Here is a 20,892-nt window from a genome sequence, read left to right as displayed (position 1 = left end):
TCGGCATCGAAGTGCACCAAGATGCCAGCGGCATCGCCCTCTACCAAACCCACTATGCCAACGCATCCTCGAGCTCAGTGGCATGATGGGCTGCAATCCAGCCCACACCCCGATGGAGGAGCGGCTCAAGCTTAGTCGGGACAGCACGACGGAGGAGGTTGACCCCACACACTACCAACGACTGATCAAGAGCTTGCGCTACCTAGTCCATACCCGGCTAGATCTCACGTTCGTCATCGGGTACGTGAGCCGGTTCATGGAGCGGCCCACGATGGAGCATCTATAGGCCATCAAGTAGCCAAGTTCCTTAGACACCTCCGCCTTAACCTTTTTGCCACCAAGTGTTTTTTCTTCAACCTTCACTTGCTGCAATGGCTCCCCGTCGCTCTCACCAAAAGGTCGAATCAAGCTCTGAAGAGGATCAGGTGAAGATTCCTCATAATATTTGGGTAGCTTCTACTTCATCAACAAGCCGACTGGAAACACTAGTCACCCAGGGCTTTCTCCCAGCGCAAACAATCCTCGGATGGAGAGCTGAAAAAGGTGCCGCTCTTCCTCTCCCCAATGCTGAAGATCTGGTTGTTTTTGAGTCTTTTTTCTCCCACGAATTTGGTCTCCCGACCTCCGTTTTCTTCCGCCGAGTGCTCAAGTTCTATCAAATTGATCTGGTAAACTTGAATCCAAATTCCATCTTGCACTTGGGCATTTTCTCTCACTTTTGTGAGGCCTTTCTTGGTATCCCTCCCCACTTTGGACTTTTTGAATATCTTTTCTACCTTAGAGTCCAGAATGTTCGGGGAGAACCCAAGGTAATTAGGGGTGCTAGCTTCTAGTTCAAAGAAGGGAGGAAGAAATTTTATCTTGATTACTCCCTCTCGACCTCCAACAAGGGATGGCACTCCCAATTGTTCTATTACAACAACCCTGCCCCTTCATTTCCAACCAACTACAGTCGTATCCCAGCCTCATCACAAGCGTGGCGGGCCGAAGCGACTGGTCGGGAATTGATGGAGGTCAAAGAGTTGTTGAAGATTATCGAAGAGGCGGTGAAGAGTGGGATAACCGGTGCTATGGTTGCAATGAACTTCTTGCACCACTGACTGTAGCCCCTCCGCTCTTCATTCGCCTTTGACTACACCGGGCCCACGGACCCTTACCGTAAAGTCCCCGAGGTCCTGTCCGGGTTTGAGATTGAGGAATGGCTAAACGCCATCCTTGCTGATAGGGGCGTAACAGCAATTGGGATGCACCCATACTGTAGTGAGAATCCCCGCCCAAAGGTATGTATCTCCTTTGTTCATCATCTGCTGATTTCTTGAATGTATCTCATCATTTGTGGACAACATTTTCCTTTTGCAGCGAAGGAAGAAGTTTGACATCCAGGAAGATGAGCGCCAGGCCAATGAGAGGTTAGGCATCCTGAGAGGCTCCAAATGCCAAATGGCACTGAGTGCCTCAGGTCGTCTGGCTAAGAGGACCCAAACCTCCCCTCAATGTGCGCCCGGTGGCAATCCAACGGTTTAGGGCATGGTCCCTGCGCCGACTGCTCCAACGTCCACCCGAGTGCCTCCTATTACCGAAGGAGAAATAAGGCACTCGGGTGGAATGATAGCTGATGGGGCAAACCCCCTTCCTGAGACCCCAGAGGCCACTCGAGGGAAGGAAATCGCCCACCATCTCCTGCTCCAACACCCACCCGAGTGCCTCCTATTACCTAAGGAGAAGGAAGGCACTCGGGTGGCGTGACAGCTAATGGGGCAAACCCCCTTCCCAAGACCCAGAGGCCACTCGAGGGAAGGAAATTGCCCCACCATCTTCGAAGAAAAGTGCGCCCAAACCTAGTGCCTTCCAAGTTGCCACCCAAAAACGATTCTGGTCCACTCTTACTGAGAGCGACCCAAAACCACTCGGGTCACTGGTGTAAATGATGAGACCAGTCGGGAGCCTCTAGCTCCCAGACCAATCCCTTCCATCACCCCACATGCTGAGGCAGGGGGTAGTATCGTTCGACCCCGTCTCAAAATGAAAGTCACCTCCAGGTACGTTCTTGCGACTTATCATCTGCTATGCATGCATGATCTGACTCCTACAACATCACTGTAGGAAAAGAACCATCTCGCCAATCAATAGTCCTAGGGCGATCAACACTTTGCCTATCGAGGCAGAGCCCACCAGGCTTGAGGAGGTCATGATTCCAACAATCCTGACCCTCCCAAGCATCATGGAGTTAGTTGAAGCGTCAGGGGAGCTCCAGGATGACGCACCTCACAACTCCCTGACTGCTGACATAGCAGTCAACCAGTCAGAAAATATCAGAGGTACATTTCTGCATCCACTCCTATCATGTTTCTTTTTCTTCAATCTCACTCTGTTGTTCTTCAGACCCCTCTCCAGATGCTCCTGGCCAAGCCTCGAATATGGCCCGAGTCCCCCCCACCGAGCATCCTATATCCACCCTCTGTACCATGATGGTAAACATTGGGAGGATGACTTGAGCAAGGTGGAGTTCTATAGAGCCGATGGGGACCATCATACAATCAACTTAGACAAAATGGCTTAGGACTGGGATAGGCTGGAGGAAATCCATCATGAGTACACCGAGAGCCTTGGAGTAAGTTGATCCTTGAGAAGCTCCTGAGTGCCCTCTTGATTACCGTCTTGAATTTATTCTTCTTGCAGGAGATGAGGGACCGTAACCGAACATGCATGGAATTTATCCATGACATTGTCCCAAAGTTCCGCAGGCTCGAGATCGAATTGGCCGCCGCTACTACTGACAATCTCAAGCTGTTGAAACAACTCACAGACGACAGATCTCAAGCTCTCTCAGCAGCTTCAGTCACCTCCTCAAGGAGATCTAAAGCTATTGAGAAAGCAAACACCAAGTTGCGGAAATAGCTCGAGGAAGCTGATACCCGGGCCAAAGAGGACCAGTCGGAGAAGGCCCGAATGCTTCGAGAAATCAAGAATACCAAGAGCCGTACATGGAAAACAGCTGAGGAGAACGCCCGACTGCGCAAATAGCTAGAGGAGTCGGTTACTCAGGCGAAGAATGTCGAAGAAGAGAATACCCGACTGCTCGCTGCCATGGAAGGCATAAGGAAGGAGCGGAAGAAATGTCTTCGAAATACTCCAGTAAGAAAACCTTTAACCATTATCTCCTCTCTCTCATTTGCTGATTTGTCTCTAGGTTTACAAAACTCTAGAAGTCCATTGAAGAGAAAGAGAAAGAGAAAGAGAAAGAGATCCAAAAGACCAAGGATGAAGCTCTTCATGCTTCTGCTGCAATGAAGACTAAATTTGGCGGTAGGTCCTTGATCCCTGGCTAATTATAAGCGCCGACTGATTCATTGTTCAGCCGACTGGCTTATTACTCTGCCGACTGCCTTTTATTTTAGCATATCGCTATAACATCTTCAGCCAGTTCAGAGATTTAGAAAGCCGATTGAGGGGTGAATCGAGAAGGCTATCGGCCTTATCAGCAGCAGTGACTTCCACCCTAGGCTACCTGCATCCAGATGGCGACCCAAATGCTTCACTGTAGCTAACTACCCGCGTTGAGAACATCCCCGCACAAGTGCAGAAACATTGCAAGACAGTCAGCACCGCAGCGGTTGCCCAGGCGGTGTCAATCTTGAAGTCCCACTACCCCGAGATAATTTACTCCATCATCAATGACGGGTATGCTGTTGAAGACACCGATGAGGCAGCCAGACTGTACGCCGAGGCCAAACCACTTGTCCGAGATTTTACAAGTGAGCTTGATGTAGACCCCTAAAGGGTATTCGGACTCGTGTAATCGGCTCTCTGTAATATAAATTCTGTGATAAATGAATATTTGTCTTCAACAATATCCATGTATCCATGTACCCAACCAGCTTTGTATGTGTTGTTATTTCTGTGATAACCGAGTACCCAGCTAGCCCCCGACTGCTTATAGTTTCATAATTGTGAAAGTAAAAGCAATCAGAAACATCGAATACTTAAAATGAATGTCCATACCATCTCCGACTGCTTCAAAGATGACAGACTGATTCTTAAAATTGTTAATGGCTAGTTAGCCCCTGACTATAATAATCAGGAACAGTAATGGACTTATAAGCGAAAGTATAGTTAGCCCCGACTGCTTCTTAACTTGGAAATGTGGAAAAGAAATATAGCCGCGAACACTTTAAACCTTAGAGAATGAAATCACCTCCTGAGTGCTTGTATTGAACTGAAAAGTGCACAAGGACTCGAAAAATGCTTCTAATGTACAAAAATTCTTGGAAACAGAAATTTACATGTAGCCCCCGAGTGCCTAAAGCAGTCGGAAATGTTGTAAGCCAGCCAAATTACGTGTAGAAACGTTGCAGCTGGTCGATGTTCCAAGACTTATGTACTTATGTCCGTCTTTGGTTGACAATCTGTAAGCCCCAGGGGCGAAGCCAGGATAAATGGCTGCTGGGGTCGGTACTCAAAGTACTAAGTGCTAATTTATAGGGTCCAATAATATAATACCATGCATAACATCAAATTATTAAAATAACAATGCATATTGTGACAAAATAAGGTTTCACAAGAGTAGTTACCTTTTACAGTTTCCCTCTACGATTACGATCCTCCATCTTATGAAAGCGAACTATCACATCTTCAATTGGAATTGCAGATAGAAATTCTGGTTCCACGAAGCATATGATACAATCATTCATAAATCCATCTCCAATACGATTTCTCAGTATTGTCTTCACAATTTTCATTGCTGAAAAGCACCTCTCCACCGATGCAGTGGCGATAGGAAGAACTAGTACTAGCTTGAGAAGCCGATAAACCAAAGGAAAAGCCAAATGTTTTTTTGTACCCACCATCAACCTAGCAAGCTCAGAAATAGTGTTCAAGTCGGCAAATCTTTCATCAGCTCGCATATTGTCAATGTAAATATTAAGCTCTCGATCAAGATCCTTAAGTTGTGTTGAGTTGAAATCATCAGGATATGACTTAGCCAACTCCATTAGACTCTCAAATTTGAATGCCTCAAAAGAATTCTTGGGATTGAAAGCAGCGATATGAGTAAGTAACTGAGAGTTTACCTCATTGAAACGATCACTAAACTCTGTAAGCTGCAAGTCAATAATTGGGTTCAAGCAATCATATCTATAATGTTGATAGTTAGTGCGATTGGTCTTTTTTCTTGGCCTATGGCGATCAATATATTCCTCATCCATATCCAACTTAGGAATGCCATGCTCTTCACAAAAGGAGTATACAATCTGCAGCAAACAATCCCAACCATCATCTCTAATTTGCTGAAATTTCTGCTTGGTTAACTTCACCTCTAACATGGCCTCTAGGATGTCTTTATCTTTCCTCTGCAAGGACAGTGACAAAGAATTTGCATGGCCTAAAATAAGCAACATTAAGTGCAAGTGAAACACAAAGTCAAAATCCTTGAGATAGTCTAGGAGACCACGGGCTTGGCGTCTCTTTGCATCATTTGGACCTTCTTTTTCCACGTATTGGAGAACTTCAATAACTTCAGGGAATAGATTGCTTAGGCTCTTAAGGGTTCTATAATGAGAACCCCAACGTGTGTCTCCAGCTTTTTGAAGGGATTGTTCTTGATTTAATCCAGTTCCACTAGTTAGTTGTCCAGTGCCTATGGCTTTTCTAACTCTCTCCTGTTGACTTTCTCGAATCATATCTTTACGTTTACAAGAAGCTCCTGCCACACTAAGCAATAGAGATATCATGTCAAAGAAGTCACTAGCATCATCATTCTTTTTAGCCACTGCGACAATGACTAATTGTAGCTGATGAGCAAAGCAGTGGATATAATATGCTGAGCTATTCTCTCTCTCGATTAAAGCCCGTAGTCCATTGAATTCACCTCTCATGTTGCTTGCTCCATCGTAACCTTGTCCTCTGATTTGTTTTATGCTCAAGCCATACTTAGCAAACAAATTGTCAATGTTAGATTTCAGACATGAAGCCGACGTTTCTTGCACATGAACAACAGCAATAAGTCTCTCCTTTATTACCCCAAGCTTATCAACGTACCGTAAGACAACTGCCATCTGTTCCTTCCCAGACACATCAGCTGACTCATCCACTAAAAGGCAAAACACATCACCATCAATTTCTTCAATAATAGATTTCACGATGATCTGCAAAAAACAAGTAAAAATCATTATAGACTATGAGAGATGACATAGTTTGTAAAACAAAAATAATATGACAGCCTTTTCTTACCTCAGCAAAACAATTCGCAATATCCCTTTGAATTTCTGGAGCAATCATCTTATTATTTTTAGGAGCATTATTTCCAACAGCTTTCTTTACTTTGTCATTTTCATCTGCCAAAAGTTGTACTAACTCTCGAAAATTCCCCTTATTGGTGGAATCCACTGATTCATCATGGCCACGAAAAGCTAAACCTTGATGCAATAAATATCGGACAGCTTTAATAGATGTCTTCAATCGAAGTAGATGCTGCTCTTTAGTGATATCACTCTGCTTGTTTAAAGCATCACCAATCGATTGGCCGGGCTTCAACAAATTGTCGCATCTCTTCACAGCCGTGTTATGAAAACTATTACATTTGCTGCCTACATGATCTCGAAGCCTATCAGATTTGTTCCAGCCATTCCAACCATCTATTACAAATGCATCGTTCCCACCTTGGCCCTTGTTGTAATCTCTGAACAAGTAACAATATAAACAAAAACACCTATCCATCTTTTCACTGTACTCTAGCCAACCATATTTAGTGAACCATTCATGTTGACACCGTCGTGGAAAACCCGCTATCATTGTCGTTGGAAACATAAAACCAGGTGGTGGCTTACAAGGACCTCTAGTCAAATATTTTCGCCTTATGTCATTTTGCAATTTGTCGCCTATGTAATCTGATATTCTCCTTCTATCTGCGGGATCATATGGAAGCTCATCAAAATTTACCTCCTCTCGTGAGATCCGTGAAGTGCGCTGAATAGTACAATTAATGTTTGATGCAGTGCCATCTCCATCTCTTCTTATTCTTGAAGTGTCTCCATGATTATTCTCATTATCACCGGCTGGGGGTAATTTTCTTTTAAGAAATCCTTCCAAAGTGCTCTGATTGCCTATCAAGTTACTAAATTAGTCACATAATAAAAAAACTAAAGCAAACAACATGTATGTGTACATTATAAATACTAGATAGATACCTGGCATCTTGCTGGAATGAAAGAGAACGTTCTTGACTAATGCCTTGTGAGAATCTGAGTTTGGATTGTATTGTATAGCTGGAAAAAAAACCTAAGACCTCAAAATTCAGACTTGATCATTAATTGCAAACTGCATAATTGGGTATTTGAGGGGTACCTTGTCTTGTCTAGATGCCAGGAGTACCTTGTCTTGTCTAGACCTGCCTGCTGCGTGCTGCCTGTCGATAGCCGCCGCACTAGGTCAAACTGCGATGGGAGCTGTAGCGTCGCCGTCAGAGAGGAGAGTCGGAGGCGTCGAGGTGAAGACAGACTTTTTGGTTAGCTGCTATAGACTCGGACGATGGGCATGGGCAGTGGAAAATGGGCCTTGGTCACTTGGTGGGCTTATTAGCCTGAATGTGCAAGCTAATGTGCATGGCGACTTGGTGATGGACGGTGGGCTGGAGCTACGTATGCTGGACTGCCAGGCTGCCGGGGTCGTATGATTTTTTTATTGGGGTCTTCTACGGTGAAAATTTAGTACCTACAAGACATTCGCAGGAAACCGTCGGTGTCGGTAGACCCCAGCGGCTCAACGTAGCTTCGCCACTGGTAAGCCCCCGGTCATAGTACTTGTGAGACCACATAGAAGCCTTCCCACTGAGAACTTAATTTATTGCGGCCCTCAGTGGTTTGCACTCGCCGGAGTACCAAGTCGCCAACATTGAAAGCCCGACTGCGTACACTTTGCTGATGGTAACGCCGAAGGGCTTGTTGATACAAGGCTAAACGGACTGTTGCTCACTCTCTGGCTTCTTCAAGGATATCAAGATCGAGCTGCATGGCTGAATAATTTGAGCCCTCATTGAAGTGAACCACTCGGGGTGATTGTAGCTTCAGTTCGGACGGGAAGACTGCTTCAGCGCCAAAGACTAGGAAAAACGAAGATTCCCCAGTAGAGCGGTTGGAAGTAGTTCGTAGCGCCCAAAGGACACCAGGTAGCTCCACAACCCATGCAGACTTATAACTGTGCAGTCGGTCAAACAACTTCTTCTTGATACCTTGAAGAACCAACGTGTTTGCTCGCTCGACCTGTCCGTTGCTCTATGGGTGCGCCATGAAAGCAAGACAAACCCGAGTACCCATGTCATCGTAGTAAACTATGAACTAGTGCCTTGATATGTAATGATTCTATTTGGCACACCAAACCTGGAAACTATCCCGCGTACGAAGCGTATGGCAGCCTCTGCCGTGATCTTCCTGACTAGTTCAGCCTCAATCCACTTAGTAAACTTGTCAATTGCGACGAATAGGAATTTATATCCACCCTTGGCCCTTGGAAAAGGTCCAAGAATATCCAACCCCCATACGGCGAATGGCCAGGTAATGATAATGGTTTGTAACTCCTGTGCTAGCTTGTGTATCTGTTGAGCATAAAACTGACAATTTTCACAAGTTCGCACAATCTGTTGGGCGTCTGAAACAGCAGTCGGCCAATAAAAACCATGGCGAAAAGCCTTTCCCACCATGGATTTGTAACCGGCATGGCTGCTGCACATGTCCGAGTGGAAATCCTTCAAAAGGGATCGACCCTCCTCTAGAGATATACACTTCATCAGAATTCCCAAAGAGCTCTTACGATAGAGACTCCCATCGATGACCGAATAATTTTTGGCCTGGCGTTGAAGCCGTTCAGCCTTACCCGGGTCAATTGGCGAAATGTCTCAGACTAAGAAATCCAGAAAATCTAAAATCCAGTCAGTTTCGATGCTAGCAACTTCAGGAGCAGCCAATGGGTGTTCGGTAGCAATAGCTATAGATGGCTTATATAATGCTTCCATGAAAACCCCTATCGGTACAGGAGAACGCTCTGACCCCATCTTAGCCAAAGTGTCCGCTTCTGTGTTAAATTTGCGCAGAATATGAGTGACCTCCAAGCCTTCAAATTTGTCCTCAAGTTTTTCAGACTTCCTGACAATATGCTGTCATCTTGGGATCAACTGTATCATTATCTTTCATAATCTGCGCGACTACCAGCTGAGAATCTCCATGAATTACCAAACTCTTTAAACATAAAGAAATGGCAATCCGAAGACCATAAAGAATAGCCTCGTAGAAACCAATACAATACCAGCTCCGCCACCTTCCCTCTTAAGAGAGCCATCAAAAAACATAGTCCAGTACTCGTAGACCTCAACCGGTGTTGGTGTTTGATACTCCATCCACTCGGCAATGAAATCCGCTAGAGCCTGAGACTTGATTGTTGTCCTTGGTCGGTACTCAATGTCAAACATCCTGAGTTCCGTGGCCCATTTGGCAACTCGACCCATGATATCTCGATTACGAATGATGTCACCAATGGGGAAGGAAGTGACAACGGTGATGTGATGATGCTGGAAGTAATGCTGTAACTTTCTGGAAGTGATTAAAACAGCATACATCAACTTCTGTACGTGAGGATACCGCACCATTGAGTCACCGAGTACTTCACTAATGAAATAGACCGGACGTTGAATCTTCTGTGCCTTATTTGGCTCTGTCAGTTCTAAGACCAATGCTGTACTGACGACATGAGGTGTTGCTGCGATGTATAGTAGTAATGGCTCCTTTTCAATCGGGGTAGTCAGAATTGGTGGGTTTGACAAAAATTTCTTCAAGTCTTCAAACGCTTCCTGAGCTTCTGCAGTCCATGTAAAAATGTCTTGCTTCTTGAGCAATCTGAAGAAGGGCATTGCTCGTTCCTCGAGTTGTGAAACCAGTCGGCTGAGGGCTGCTAAGCAACCAGTCAGTCGCTGGACATCCTTTTGAGAGGTCGAGACCTTCATATCGAGGATGGCCTTAATCTTCTTGGGGTTAGCTTCAATGCCGCGTTGAGAGATAATAAATCCCAACAACTTCCCTGACGGTATGCCAAATACACTTTTCCGGGTTGAGCTTCATACGGTACTCGCAGAGATTGTCAAAAGTCTCTTGCGGATCAACCAAGAGGTCATTCCGAGTTCTTGATTTTACTACAATGTCATCGACGTAGGCCTCAGCATTTCTCCCAATTTGTTTATGTAGACAACGCTGAATGCAACGTTGATAAGTTGCTCTAGCATTTTTCAGACTGAAAGGCATAGAGACATAACAATAAATGCCAAAAGGCATTGTAAATGATGTATAAATACAATCAGACTCTTTCAGACTTATCTGATGATATCCCGAATATGCATCTAAGAATGAGTACAAATCCAACCCGCCATTGAATCCACTAGCTAATCGATGCATGGAAGGGCGAATGGATCACTCGGACAAGCCTTGTTGAGGTCAATGTAAACAACACACATCCTCCACTTGCCATTCTTCTTCTTCACCAGGACCGGATTTACAACCCAGTTGGGGTGATGAACTTCCTTGATGAACCCAGCAGCTAGGAGCCGAGTGATTTCCTCCTTGATAGCTTCTTTTTGGTCTAGGGAAAAGCATCTAAGTCGTTGTTTGATCGGCTTCACCCCAGGCCGAACGTTCAATTTGTGCTCGATCACCCCCCTCGGAATGCCGGACATGTCCGATGGTTGCCATGCGAACACATCCTGGTTGTCTCAGAGAAAGGAGATGAGCTCAAATTCCTATTTAGGATCGAGCTCGGCACTGATAATCTCCGTCTTGGAGGGCTCAGCCTGGTCCAGCACTACCCTCTTGATTGGGCAGTCGGGCTGGGCTGAACCCAAATTCTTCGAAGGAACCATGCCGAGATCTTTATGATGTTTTGTGGCTTGATTGACATCCGCCGCCTCCAGGGAGACCTCAAGAGCCTCGACGAGTTGGATATGCTCCTGCTCGTAGGTATACGCCTATCGAACATCACCTCATACAGAAATGATGCCATTGTGAGCAGGGGTCTTCATGATTTGGTATATATAATGTGGTACCACCATGAATTTCGCCATGAACGACCTTCCCAAGATGGCATGATAATCCGTCTCCAAATCGGCCACCTCGAAGTTGACAGTCTCGATACGATACTTATCCCGAGTGCCGAAAGTCACCGGGAGTTCAATGTTCCTGAGTGGTATAGCGGGCTTCCCTGAGACAATGCCGTGGAAAGGCGCTACACTCGGCTTGATCCGACTGCATGGGATCTTCATGTCATCGAGTGTCCTGGCGAAGATGATGTTGAGGCCTGCCCCACTGTCCACAAGCACTCGGTTGAGCTTGACCTTGCCGACTGTGGGCGCCACCACGAGTGCATGCCTCCCTGGCTCAGGCACGCCACCAGGATGGTCCTCTCTAGAGAAAGTGATCAGATATTCCGACCACTTGAGATACTGGGGAGTGATGACCACCGCTGTGTTGATCTCCCTAGCAGTCAGCTTTTGCCGCTGCTTGGACTCGTACACAGAAGCACCCCCGAATATCATGTTCAGCTCTGCATTCGGCTCATGGAAATCTGAATCCTCCCTAGGAGCTGGCTGCTTGTCTCCTGGCTTTGAGCCAGAAGGTTGTTCTTGGGCACCCTTTAGGATGTGCGGAAATTTGAAACACTCATGAAGGGAATGAGTGGCATTCGGATGAAACGTGCACTTACTGTCCATCACCTTCCCAATGTCAAACCTCTCCCATGACTTGCCCCGCGATGCAGTGTGATTGACCGCCGTGATAGTATGAGATGACTTCCTCTTCCTATCCCTACTACCTTCGGGCTCTGACTGAGGCTTCTTCCCCTTTCTGGCCAAGTGGTTGTACTCGCCTCCTCCTTCTCTTGCCAAAGCACAGCTTCTTCAGCAGCCGCATACCCTTCAGCTATCTTGAATAGCTGTCGGGCATCGTGTGGTCTCTTGCGCATCACCTTCCCAATGAAGTCCTTGTTTGTGACTCCCTTCATGAAGACTGCTGTGATGGTGGAGTCAGAGCAGTCAGGAATGGTGTTGCGCATCTGCAAGAATTGCTTGATGTAGTCGCGAAGCGTCTCGTTCTTGCGTTGATGGATTTGGTGAGGTCCCATTCTTGCTCGAGTCGATCACATGTGCCGAGGAAGTTCGTTATGAAAACATCCTCGAGTTGTTCCCATGTTTTCAGGGAGCCGGCTGTTAAACCTGTGAACCAGGTCCGTGCAGCTCCCTTCAACATTATAGGAAGGTAATTTGCCATTACTTTATCATCGCCACCCGTAGCGTGAATAGTGACCTTGTAGATCTGCATCCATTCTTCAGGATTTGAAGTCCCATCGAACTTCTCAATTTTAGCCGGTCAGAAACTGGCCGGCCACTCAACGTCCTGGAGACGTTGTCCGAGTGGCCAGAGTCCCGAGCATATCGCTGAAGGATTCGTAGGCCGCTTGCTCTCGGCCTTCTCTGCCCGTCAGGCGTTGATTGTGTTACAAAGATCTTGCGATCCCGTAGCCTTAGATTTGTGCGCCGTGAATGATGACGCAAGATGAGAGCGGCCGGACAAAGCGGTACGGTGAGTGCACTGTTGAGTCCGCATCGACGCGCCTGACAATCGGGGAGCATCTCCCCGACTGCCAAATTGTCGAGTTGAAGTATTGGGCTGATCGACCTGGACGGCAGCCACATTGACAAAGGCACCGATCGATTCAGCGCCGGTGCCAATGGGTTGTCTGTCAGGATCTGAAGCCCTTTGAGCAATGCAGCCGCCGTGATGACGTTAGCTCTAGCTGACTAGAAAGTAGCAGCCGGAGCCGAAGAGGATGGAGCCATCAGGGGCGAAGCTAGGGGCGACAAGGAGCCTGCGTCTCTCTAAAGCCGGGTGGAGTTTGATGCTGTGGAGTCGTCCCCTAGTTGGTGTTGTTTGTGGGGGTCATCATGTAGATTTCCCGAGGCCCGGAGAACCTTCTCTGCCTCCTCCGACGGCGAATTATGCTAAGAAGGTTCGGGTGACACCAAGGATTAAGAGTTATATTCTCAGTTCGAGCAACTTAGCTAGAAACATTAATGTTTTGAAGATTGGTAGAAGAATTTTCTTCTGATCAAGAGATTCGTCAGGACTTCGTCGGAAGGTGGATATTTTGAAGAAAATTGGTATTATAGGAAAGGTGGCTTAGTGATTGGAGTTACCTAAGGGTTGTTCAAGGTACCTATCAGAATCTTGAAATCAATTGGGCAAGTTACTTGGTGTAAGATCAACATGTATGCAAAGTAAAGTGGGATCCCTATCGAGACGATGGAACTACACGAGGAAGTAAAGAAAAATCCAAAGGCGGAGAATCCGCATCTCTTTTGTCGACGTCTTTTGAATCTTGAGGACGAGATTCATCTTAAGGGGGTAGAATTGTAACACCCAAAAAATTGCATTCTTTCAAAATAGTTAAATTTGATTTAATTATGTTATTATGTGTACATTCAAATATAGGAAAATAATATTTTTGTGAAATTAAAATCCATCATAAGGATATATACATGTTGATGCACTCATGCTGGAGCATTTTATTCAATATGTTGAGTGGTTTTGAGTTAAACTAAAAAGGAATCAAAAATCATTTGAAAAATTGATTTGGAAAAAGATAAAGGAAATATTTTCCCCTCCCTTTCTCTTCCTCAATTCGGCCTGTTGGCCATTCTTTCCCCGCCGGCCTAGCTGGCCTGCTGGCCCAACTCAATCGCCGGCCCGCGCGCCTTCTCTTTACCCCTCCCCCATTTCCTTCCTGGGCCGGCCCAGCTCGGCTGGCAACCGCCGCTGCCGCGCCCCTTCCCCGCGCCTCAGCCGCTGATCGTCTGGCCCCACCTGTCGGCGCCGTCCCCCTCCTCCCGCAACCGCAGCGCCCGGTCCAAGCGCAACCGCCGCCGCTCCGCGCCCACGTCGTGCGTCGTGGGAGCCCTCCCCCACGCCCCTGCCTCTACAAAAAGAGTGCCGAACCCTTCGCCATGCTCCCTCTGTTGCTCCCCGCTCCGTTTTCGCACTCGCCGGGCACCACAGAAGCCGCAACTGCCGCGCCGAGGAGCGTTGGGGTCCGCCGTTCGTCCTCCGCGCGGTCCGCCATCCTCGAGCCGCCTCCGCCCCCGTTTGTCACCGTGGTGAGCTTCGTCACCTTTCCCTCCTTCTCCCCATGCCGTTTATTTTGAGTTTCGTGGCTTCTAGAGCCCTAGTCGCGTGCGCCGGGAAGCTCCATGCCGCCGGCCATGGCGACCGCCGCCTCGGCCGCGTCCTCCGGCCGCCGTATCGGCCTGTCCGAGGTCCCCTTCACCCTCTCTCTCTCTCCCGGTGTCCTCGGCTCTTCGAACCATGGCCCGTAGACCCCAGTCCGCGCGCGCCGGTGACCTTCTTGCCGCCGTCCATGGCTGAGCCGCCACGGCTGCTACTGTTCCTGGCCGGCGCCCCTTTCTCTCTCCCACCCATCTGTTCTGAGCCACCCATCCATGATCCAACAGCCCAGGATGGCCGATACCCCTTCGTGGGACAAATTGCTAAAGAGACCCCCGAGTTTGGTGATTTTGTACCTGCAGTCCTCGGCTGTTTATTTATTCCGAAATTGATTTATTTAAATTCAGAAATAGTTCATACTAATTATAGAAATGCTACTGGATTTGTTTTGCTCATAAAAACTTCGTTTTAGCTCCGAATCGACCCGTTCAAATTGCGTTAGTTTTGTAATTTCGTAATCTACGTGTTAGTACCACTGTTAACCCAGTTGACCGTCCCTGTGTTGGAGCCTCCATGAGAGAGCTGTCTTTTATTTTCCGCTGTGTTGTGTAAGACAAAGTTATGTTATTAATCGTGACGTAAGAGATACCGTGATGATACTTTTTGTAATTTGTCAGCTTGTGTGTGTGACTGATCCTGGGCACACATGAGTTTAGTGCATTCAATTTTATTCTTAAAATTAGGTGTGACAAAGGCCTTAAGTAAGAAATATGATTAATAATTAACTTTTTTTTTTGCTTTGCAATTTTGTTGACTGCAGTGGTACCATGTCGTTCGGCCCGAATTCGCAGCCACCACCACCGGGGCCCGGCGACCTACCGCACATCGACGTCACCGTTGTTGCCAACACCGGCGGCAACCAGTTCTCTGCCTCTGCCTGTGGTGTGGTGGCAGGAACCTTGTCTGTGCTGGCAGTAGTCTTGGGTGCCATCTTCGGCTGCTTCAGATACGTAATAAAGCGCAGGGCCCAACGTACAGCAGCGGCTGGCGAAAAGTAATAGAGATTATTAGCACGGGAGAAATGCAGGATCAGCCGCCTTCTGTGTTTGTTTGAGCTATGGCATGTAAAAAAAGCTGTTGTGATATGCACGGGGAGAAAGTTGAGAGCCGTTTGATTGAACAATTGTGGCTTTTGAAAAAACTGCTGTGTTAGTGGACCCTACATGTCATTCGTGACACCACATGTCAACCATCTAATACATATTTTTCTGTCTTTTCTTGTGCGTTTCTTCCTCATGTCATCGTCGAAGAAGAGGAGGCCGAGGCTTGCATCCTAGGGGCATCGGGAAGGGGCGAAGCCCCGACCTTGGGGAACCAGCCCAGGGGCAAGGGGCTTGGATCCCTGCAGCCGGAGCTGACCCCCCGTGCAGCACGGCGACTTTGGAGCAAGTCGGCGTGGAGCACCGCTACCGGAGTGGACCGGCCCTGTGACGCGGCGAGGGGCGGATCTCCAGCCTTGGGGAACCGGCAAGGGGCGGATCTCTGACATCATGCTTCTGTTGTCGGAAGTCTTATGTATGCACAAGTTTGTACTCGTCTAGACTTGGCATATGTAACCGGGATGCTTGGCAGATATGAGAAAAATCCAGGCATGGTCCACTAGAAAGTTGCAATGAAAGCTTTACGCTATTATAAAGGCACCAAAGATCTAATGCTCACATGTTAGAGGTTAGATAATCTCGAAATTGTGGGTTATTCATATGCTGATCTAGGAGGGTGTGTGGATAATAGGAGATCCACAACAGGCTATGTTTTCACTCTCGATGGAGGAGGAATTTCTTGGAAAAGCTCTAAGCAAAGTATAGAAACATCGTCGACGATGCAAGCTAAAGTTATTGCTTGTTACGAGGCAACAGGTCAGGCTGTTTGGCTTAAGAATTTTATCCCGAGCCTAAAAGTTGTACATGGCATTTCAAAACCACTTACTATGTAGTGCGATAATTGGGCTGCAAACTGTTTTGTGGTAACAACAAACCAGTTGCTGGATCAAAGCATTTACGGCGTGTTTGCTGGTTGGTTTCTGGAGTGGTTTGGGCTGGCTGGTGTTGGTTTGTTGTGAGAGGAAAACACTGTTGGCTGGTTGAATAAGCCTGGCTGAAACCAACAAGCGAACAGGGTGATAGTCTGAAAACAACAAACGAACTGATAACCAGGCCCACGCTAGGAAATCATGCGTTGGGTGTGTCAGTTTGTAAGAACAGTTTCTTGCTTACATGGCTAGTATAGAAATTACTCAGAAGTTTCTGGGTCAGACTGTCTCCAACAACCGTGACTCATAATACAAGATCCATTCATCCTTTGGATAGCATTATAGGCAAAGAGTTCAATACCCATTTTTTTGTCTTCTCCAACAACACGACCCAAGACAATCCTTTCTGTAAATGGGCCTCCAGGAGAGAGGATACTCAGATTTGGGTTATGCCTCTCCTGGCACCCAAAATGGGTCTTCCGTTTAGGTACTCTGTTGGAGGCTATATGTATTCTGTTGGAGACCCATTTTAGATTTGGATGCCGTAGTGGGTCTCCTGTTGGAGACAGCCTTAGGAGTGTCTTTAGGGGTGTGCTGCAAGGAACAACCGGTAGGTAATAAAAATCACAACAATAACAAGAATAAAAGAGATGAAAAAGATAATTAAATAGTAACCCTAGGTTAATAAATACTATTAGAGATTAATCCAGGGAAAGAATAATTAGTGAAGACACTAACTAGTATAGTTAACTAGTAAATTATTTGAGATTAACTAGCTAACAGATCAGGAGGCACACTTTATCCCCTCAACCCCCGCCCTCCGCCCATGTCTGCCTAGCAGCAAGGAGGTTACTTCCATGTAACGGGGATTTTCATTTCCTCACTATACGCTGTCACTAATTTCATCATTGGAGATCTATTTTTTTATATTGGCTGATAGGTTGTTTATAGGGAAGTCTCGTACGATCTCATTTCATGATCACAATCTAAAACGACTAGGTTTCGTTTCATAGACTTAAAGGCTAAGTAACGAAACATAGACTTAAAGGCTAAGTAACGGAAAACTAAAATTGTGATTTCTAATTCGTAAATTTAAAGGCCAACTGACAAAAAACTAAAATTGCAAAAGGAGACCTCACTCTCTCATGGTCGCATTCTTCTCCTTGGCCTCGGCCCGGTGAGGCGAGTGCGCACGTGTGAAGGTTCCCTTGTCTTTCCTGATAATAGACCTCGTGAAATGGAAAGGGCTTTTATACTTAAGTATGTTAACTTTTACTTTAGCGAGTAGGGTAGGACTAAAATCCCCGTATACTCTATACACAAACATGAGTAATTCTTTAAGAATTATTTAGAATAATAATTGAAAAAATTGTTTCTTGGGCCAAGACCATGCACATTCACGCGTATATTCCAACAGCTTCGCCAGTGGCAGGTGCATGTGAAAATTTTGATGACAATAAAAAAAGTGCTATAATTTTTAGTGGTAACGAGAAATTCTCTGTAAAAAAAACAGAGAGAGAAGCTGCAGACGTGCGACGATATTTTTGTTTTCTTCATTCACATGGGCCCCACGTAGCTCAGAGGGATCGACTCATTTTGGAACGTGTGGCCGTCCTTTGTTTTCTTCGCCCCATGGGCCTCACGTAATGGGAAAAAAATTCAATGGATACTTTATCCACCATGCTCCGGTGCATACGGTCCCTGTTGTCACGTGTCCAGTCTAAACAATCAAACACTGGCCACGTTTAGTTGGTGCCTGATTCGGCGCCGCCCGAATTGGTGAAGGTACTGTAGCTACAGTATATTTTGTTTTTATTTGATAATAGTTGTTTAAACATTGACTAATTAGACTCAAAACATTCGTCTCGTAAAGTACAACCAAACTGTGCAATTAGTTTTTGATTTCGTCAACATTTAGTACTCCATGCATGTACCGTAAGTTTGATGTGACGGGGAATCTTCTTTTTGCATAGTGTCAAAGTACTCCATGCATGTACCGTAAGTTTGATGAAGTAGACAGGTCGCTGGACGGGTAGAGCATGTCCCTTCTCCTGTCTCTCGACTACTACGGCCGCGCTGACCACTTGGGTCGTCGCGGTGACGTAGAGTAAGAGGTGCTCGTCCTCGGTGGGCGGAACCAGGACGGGGGGTTGGTGAGCAGTGCTTTGAGCCTGGCGAGGGCTTCCTCGGCCTCGGTGGTCCAAGAAAAGCGCTCAGACTTTCTCAAGAGGCGGTACAGGGGGCAGGCCTTTTTTGCCGAGGCGCGAGATGAAGCGGCTTAGGGCCGCAAGGCATCCCATGACCCTCTGCACCCCTTTGAGGTCTCGGATCGGGCCCATGTTGGTCACGGCCGAGACCTTCTACGGGTTGGCCTTGATACCACGTTCCGAGACTATGAATCCTAAGAGCATGCCTCGGGGAACCCCGAAGACACACTTCTCGGGGTTGAGCTTGATGCCCTTCTCTCTGAGACATGTGAAGGCAACCTCCAAGTCGCCGACGAGATCACCGGCCTTCCTGGACTTGACTACGATGTCATCCACGTAGGCCTCGACGGTTTGCCCGATGTGTTCGCCAAAGACTTGGATCATGCACCGCTGGTAAGTAGCCCCTGCGTTTCTGAGGCCGAACGGCATGGTTATGTAGCAGTACATGCCGAATGGAGTGATGAAAGAAGTCGCGAGCTGGTCGGACTCTTTCATCTTGATTTGGTGGTAACCGGAATACGCATCAAGGAAGGAGAGGGTTTCGCATCCTGCAGTGGAGTCGACGATTTGGTCAATTCATGGTAGTGGGAATGGGACCTTCGGGCACGCTTTATTTAGACCAGTGTAGTCCACGCACATCCTCCACTTGCCACTTTTCTTCCGGACTAATACAGGGTTAGCCAACCACTCTGGATGGAATACTTCCTTGATGAACCCGGCTGCCATGAGCTTCTGCACTTCTTCGCCGATGGCCCTGCGCTTCTCCTCGTCGAACCGGCGCAGGTGCTGCTTCGCCGGCCTAGAGCCCGCCCGGATATCTAAGGCGTGCTCGGCGACCTCCCTTGGTATGCCCGGCATGTCCGAGGGACTCCACGCGAACATATCGACGTTGGAACGGAGAAAGTCCATGAGCACGGCCTCCTATTTACTGTCGAGGGTGGCGCTGATCTTCAGTCCTCGACCGTTGGGGACGGTGGGATCGACAGGGACGAGCTTGACGACCTCCGCGGGCTCGAAGGTCCCGACGCGCCGCTTGGCGTCGGGAACGTCGCTACCAAGCTGGTCGAGATTGGCGATGAGGGTCTCGGCCTCCACGATGGCCTCGACGTACTCGATGCACTCGACGTCGCAGTCGTATGCATGTTCGTACGTGGACTTGACGGTGATGATGTCGTTGGGGCCTGGCATCTTGAGCTTGAGGTAGGTGTAGTTGGGGACCGCCATGAACTTGGCGTAGCACGGGCGCCCCAAGATGGCGTGGTAAGCCCCCTTGAACCCAACCACCTCGAAGGTGAGGACCTCCTTGCGGTAGTTGGAGGGAGTGCCAAAGCAGACGGGTAAGTCGATGCGCCCGAGGGGTCGTGTGCGCTTTCCTGGTACGACACCGTGGAAGGGCGCGGAACCGCCTCGGAGCCGTGACTGGTCGAGCTCCAGGAGCTCCAGAGTGTTGACGTAGAGGATGTTGAGGCCGCTGCCTCCGTCCATGAGCACTTTGGTAAGCCGGGTGTTGCCGATGATCGGGTCAACGTAAAGCGGGTACTACCCGGGGTTTGGAACATAATCGGGGTGGTCATCCCGATCAAAGGTGATTGCCTCCCGAGACTAATCGAGGTACCGGGGGGTGGCCACCTTGACCGAGAAGACCTCCCGGCATTCCCTCTTTCGCTGGCGCGCCGTGAGGCATGCCGAGGGTCCGCCAAAGATCATGAAGGCGTTGCGTACCTCGGGGAACCCATCATCTTTATTGCCGTCCCTCTCGCTGGCGCCCCTTTTCCTGGCGTCATCGTCGTCGGGGAGCCCGAGCCTGGCGTAGTAATGCCGGAGCATGGTGCACTCCTCGAGGGCATGCTTCACCGGACCTTGATGGTAAGGATAGGGCTTCTTAAGCATGCCGTCAAATAGCCCGGGGCCTCGGGGGGCCTCGAGGATTCCTGCGATCTGCTGTGGCGACATGGCCGGCCTCGAGGACCTCCTGCTTCCCTGGGCGACCCTTCTTCTTTCTCTTGGGGATGCGGGTGGGCGAGGCCTCGGGGGCCTTGTCCTTCTGCTTCCCCTTGGCATCGCTGTTGGGGAAGATGGCCCCAACCGCCTCTTTGCCCGAGGCGAAGTTGGTGGCGATGTCGAGGAGTGCGGCCGCTGTGGTCGATACGTTCTGGCCCAATTCTCAGACCAGGTCTCGGCAGGAGGTGCCAGAGAGGAATGCTTGGATGATTTCCAAGTCACCGACGCGGGGCAACTCGGTGCATTTCTTGGAGAAGCGCCGGATGAAATCTCGAAGAGATTCGTCCGGCTTCTGGCGGCAACCTTTGAGGTCCCAGGAGTTCCCGGGGCGCACGTAGGTGCCCTGGAAATTCCCAACGAAGACCCTCACCAAGTCATGCCAGTCGTGGATCTGTGCGGGGGGAAGGTG

General features: G+C 48.1%; 2 protein-coding genes across 2 annotated transcripts; both read right to left on the bottom strand.

The window, feature by feature from the left end:
• Window positions 1-4,574: 4,574 nt before the first annotated feature.
• Window positions 4,575-6,669, bottom strand: LOC136510283 (uncharacterized). The gene is made up of 3 exons (XM_066504792.1): window positions 6,522-6,669; window positions 6,229-6,422; window positions 4,575-6,143 (listed from the first exon to the last, which is right to left on the bottom strand). The coding sequence occupies exons 2-3, from the start codon at window positions 6,274-6,276 to the stop codon at window positions 4,575-4,577; spliced, it is 1,617 nt and encodes a 538-aa protein (XP_066360889.1). The 5' UTR covers window positions 6,277-6,422; window positions 6,522-6,669.
• Window positions 6,670-9,125: 2,456 nt separating this feature from the next.
• LOC136510282 (uncharacterized) lies at window positions 9,126-19,340 on the bottom strand. Its single transcript, XM_066504791.1, has 6 exons — window positions 19,185-19,340; window positions 11,842-12,081; window positions 11,103-11,662; window positions 10,084-10,272; window positions 9,290-9,578; window positions 9,126-9,227 (listed from the first exon to the last, which is right to left on the bottom strand). The coding sequence occupies exons 1-6, from the start codon at window positions 19,338-19,340 to the stop codon at window positions 9,126-9,128; spliced, it is 1,536 nt and encodes a 511-aa protein (XP_066360888.1).
• Between the last annotated feature and the right edge of the window lie 1,552 nt (window positions 19,341-20,892).

Source organism: Miscanthus floridulus, chromosome 16, assembly GCF_019320115.1.
Source record: "Miscanthus floridulus cultivar M001 chromosome 16, ASM1932011v1, whole genome shotgun sequence".
Classification (NCBI taxonomy): Eukaryota; Viridiplantae; Streptophyta; class Magnoliopsida; order Poales; family Poaceae; genus Miscanthus; species Miscanthus floridulus.
This window is presented reverse-complemented; position numbering and strand designations above follow the sequence as displayed.

Bases quoted from the DNA above. Each gene is read 5' to 3' on its own strand.
- LOC136510283 (XM_066504792.1), bottom strand. From the start codon at position 6,276: ATGATTGCTCCAGAAATTCAAAGGGATATTGCGAATTGTTTTGCTGAG. The intron at 6,144-6,228 runs GTAAGAAAAGGC...TGTTTTTTGCAG, and splicing joins TTGCGAATTGTTTTGCTGAG to ATCATCGTGAAATCTATTAT.
- LOC136510282 (XM_066504791.1), bottom strand. From the start codon at position 19,340: ATGCCGGGCATACCAAGGGAGGTCGCCGAGCACGCCTTAGATATCCGG. The intron at 10,273-11,102 runs GTCGTTCATGGC...TATGCCTTTCAG, and splicing joins TATCATGCCATCTTGGGAAG to TCTGAAAAATGCTAGAGCAA. The intron at 9,228-9,289 runs GTATTGGTTTCT...TTATGTTTAAAG, and splicing joins AAGGTGGCGGAGCTGGTATT to AGTTTGGTAATTCATGGAGA.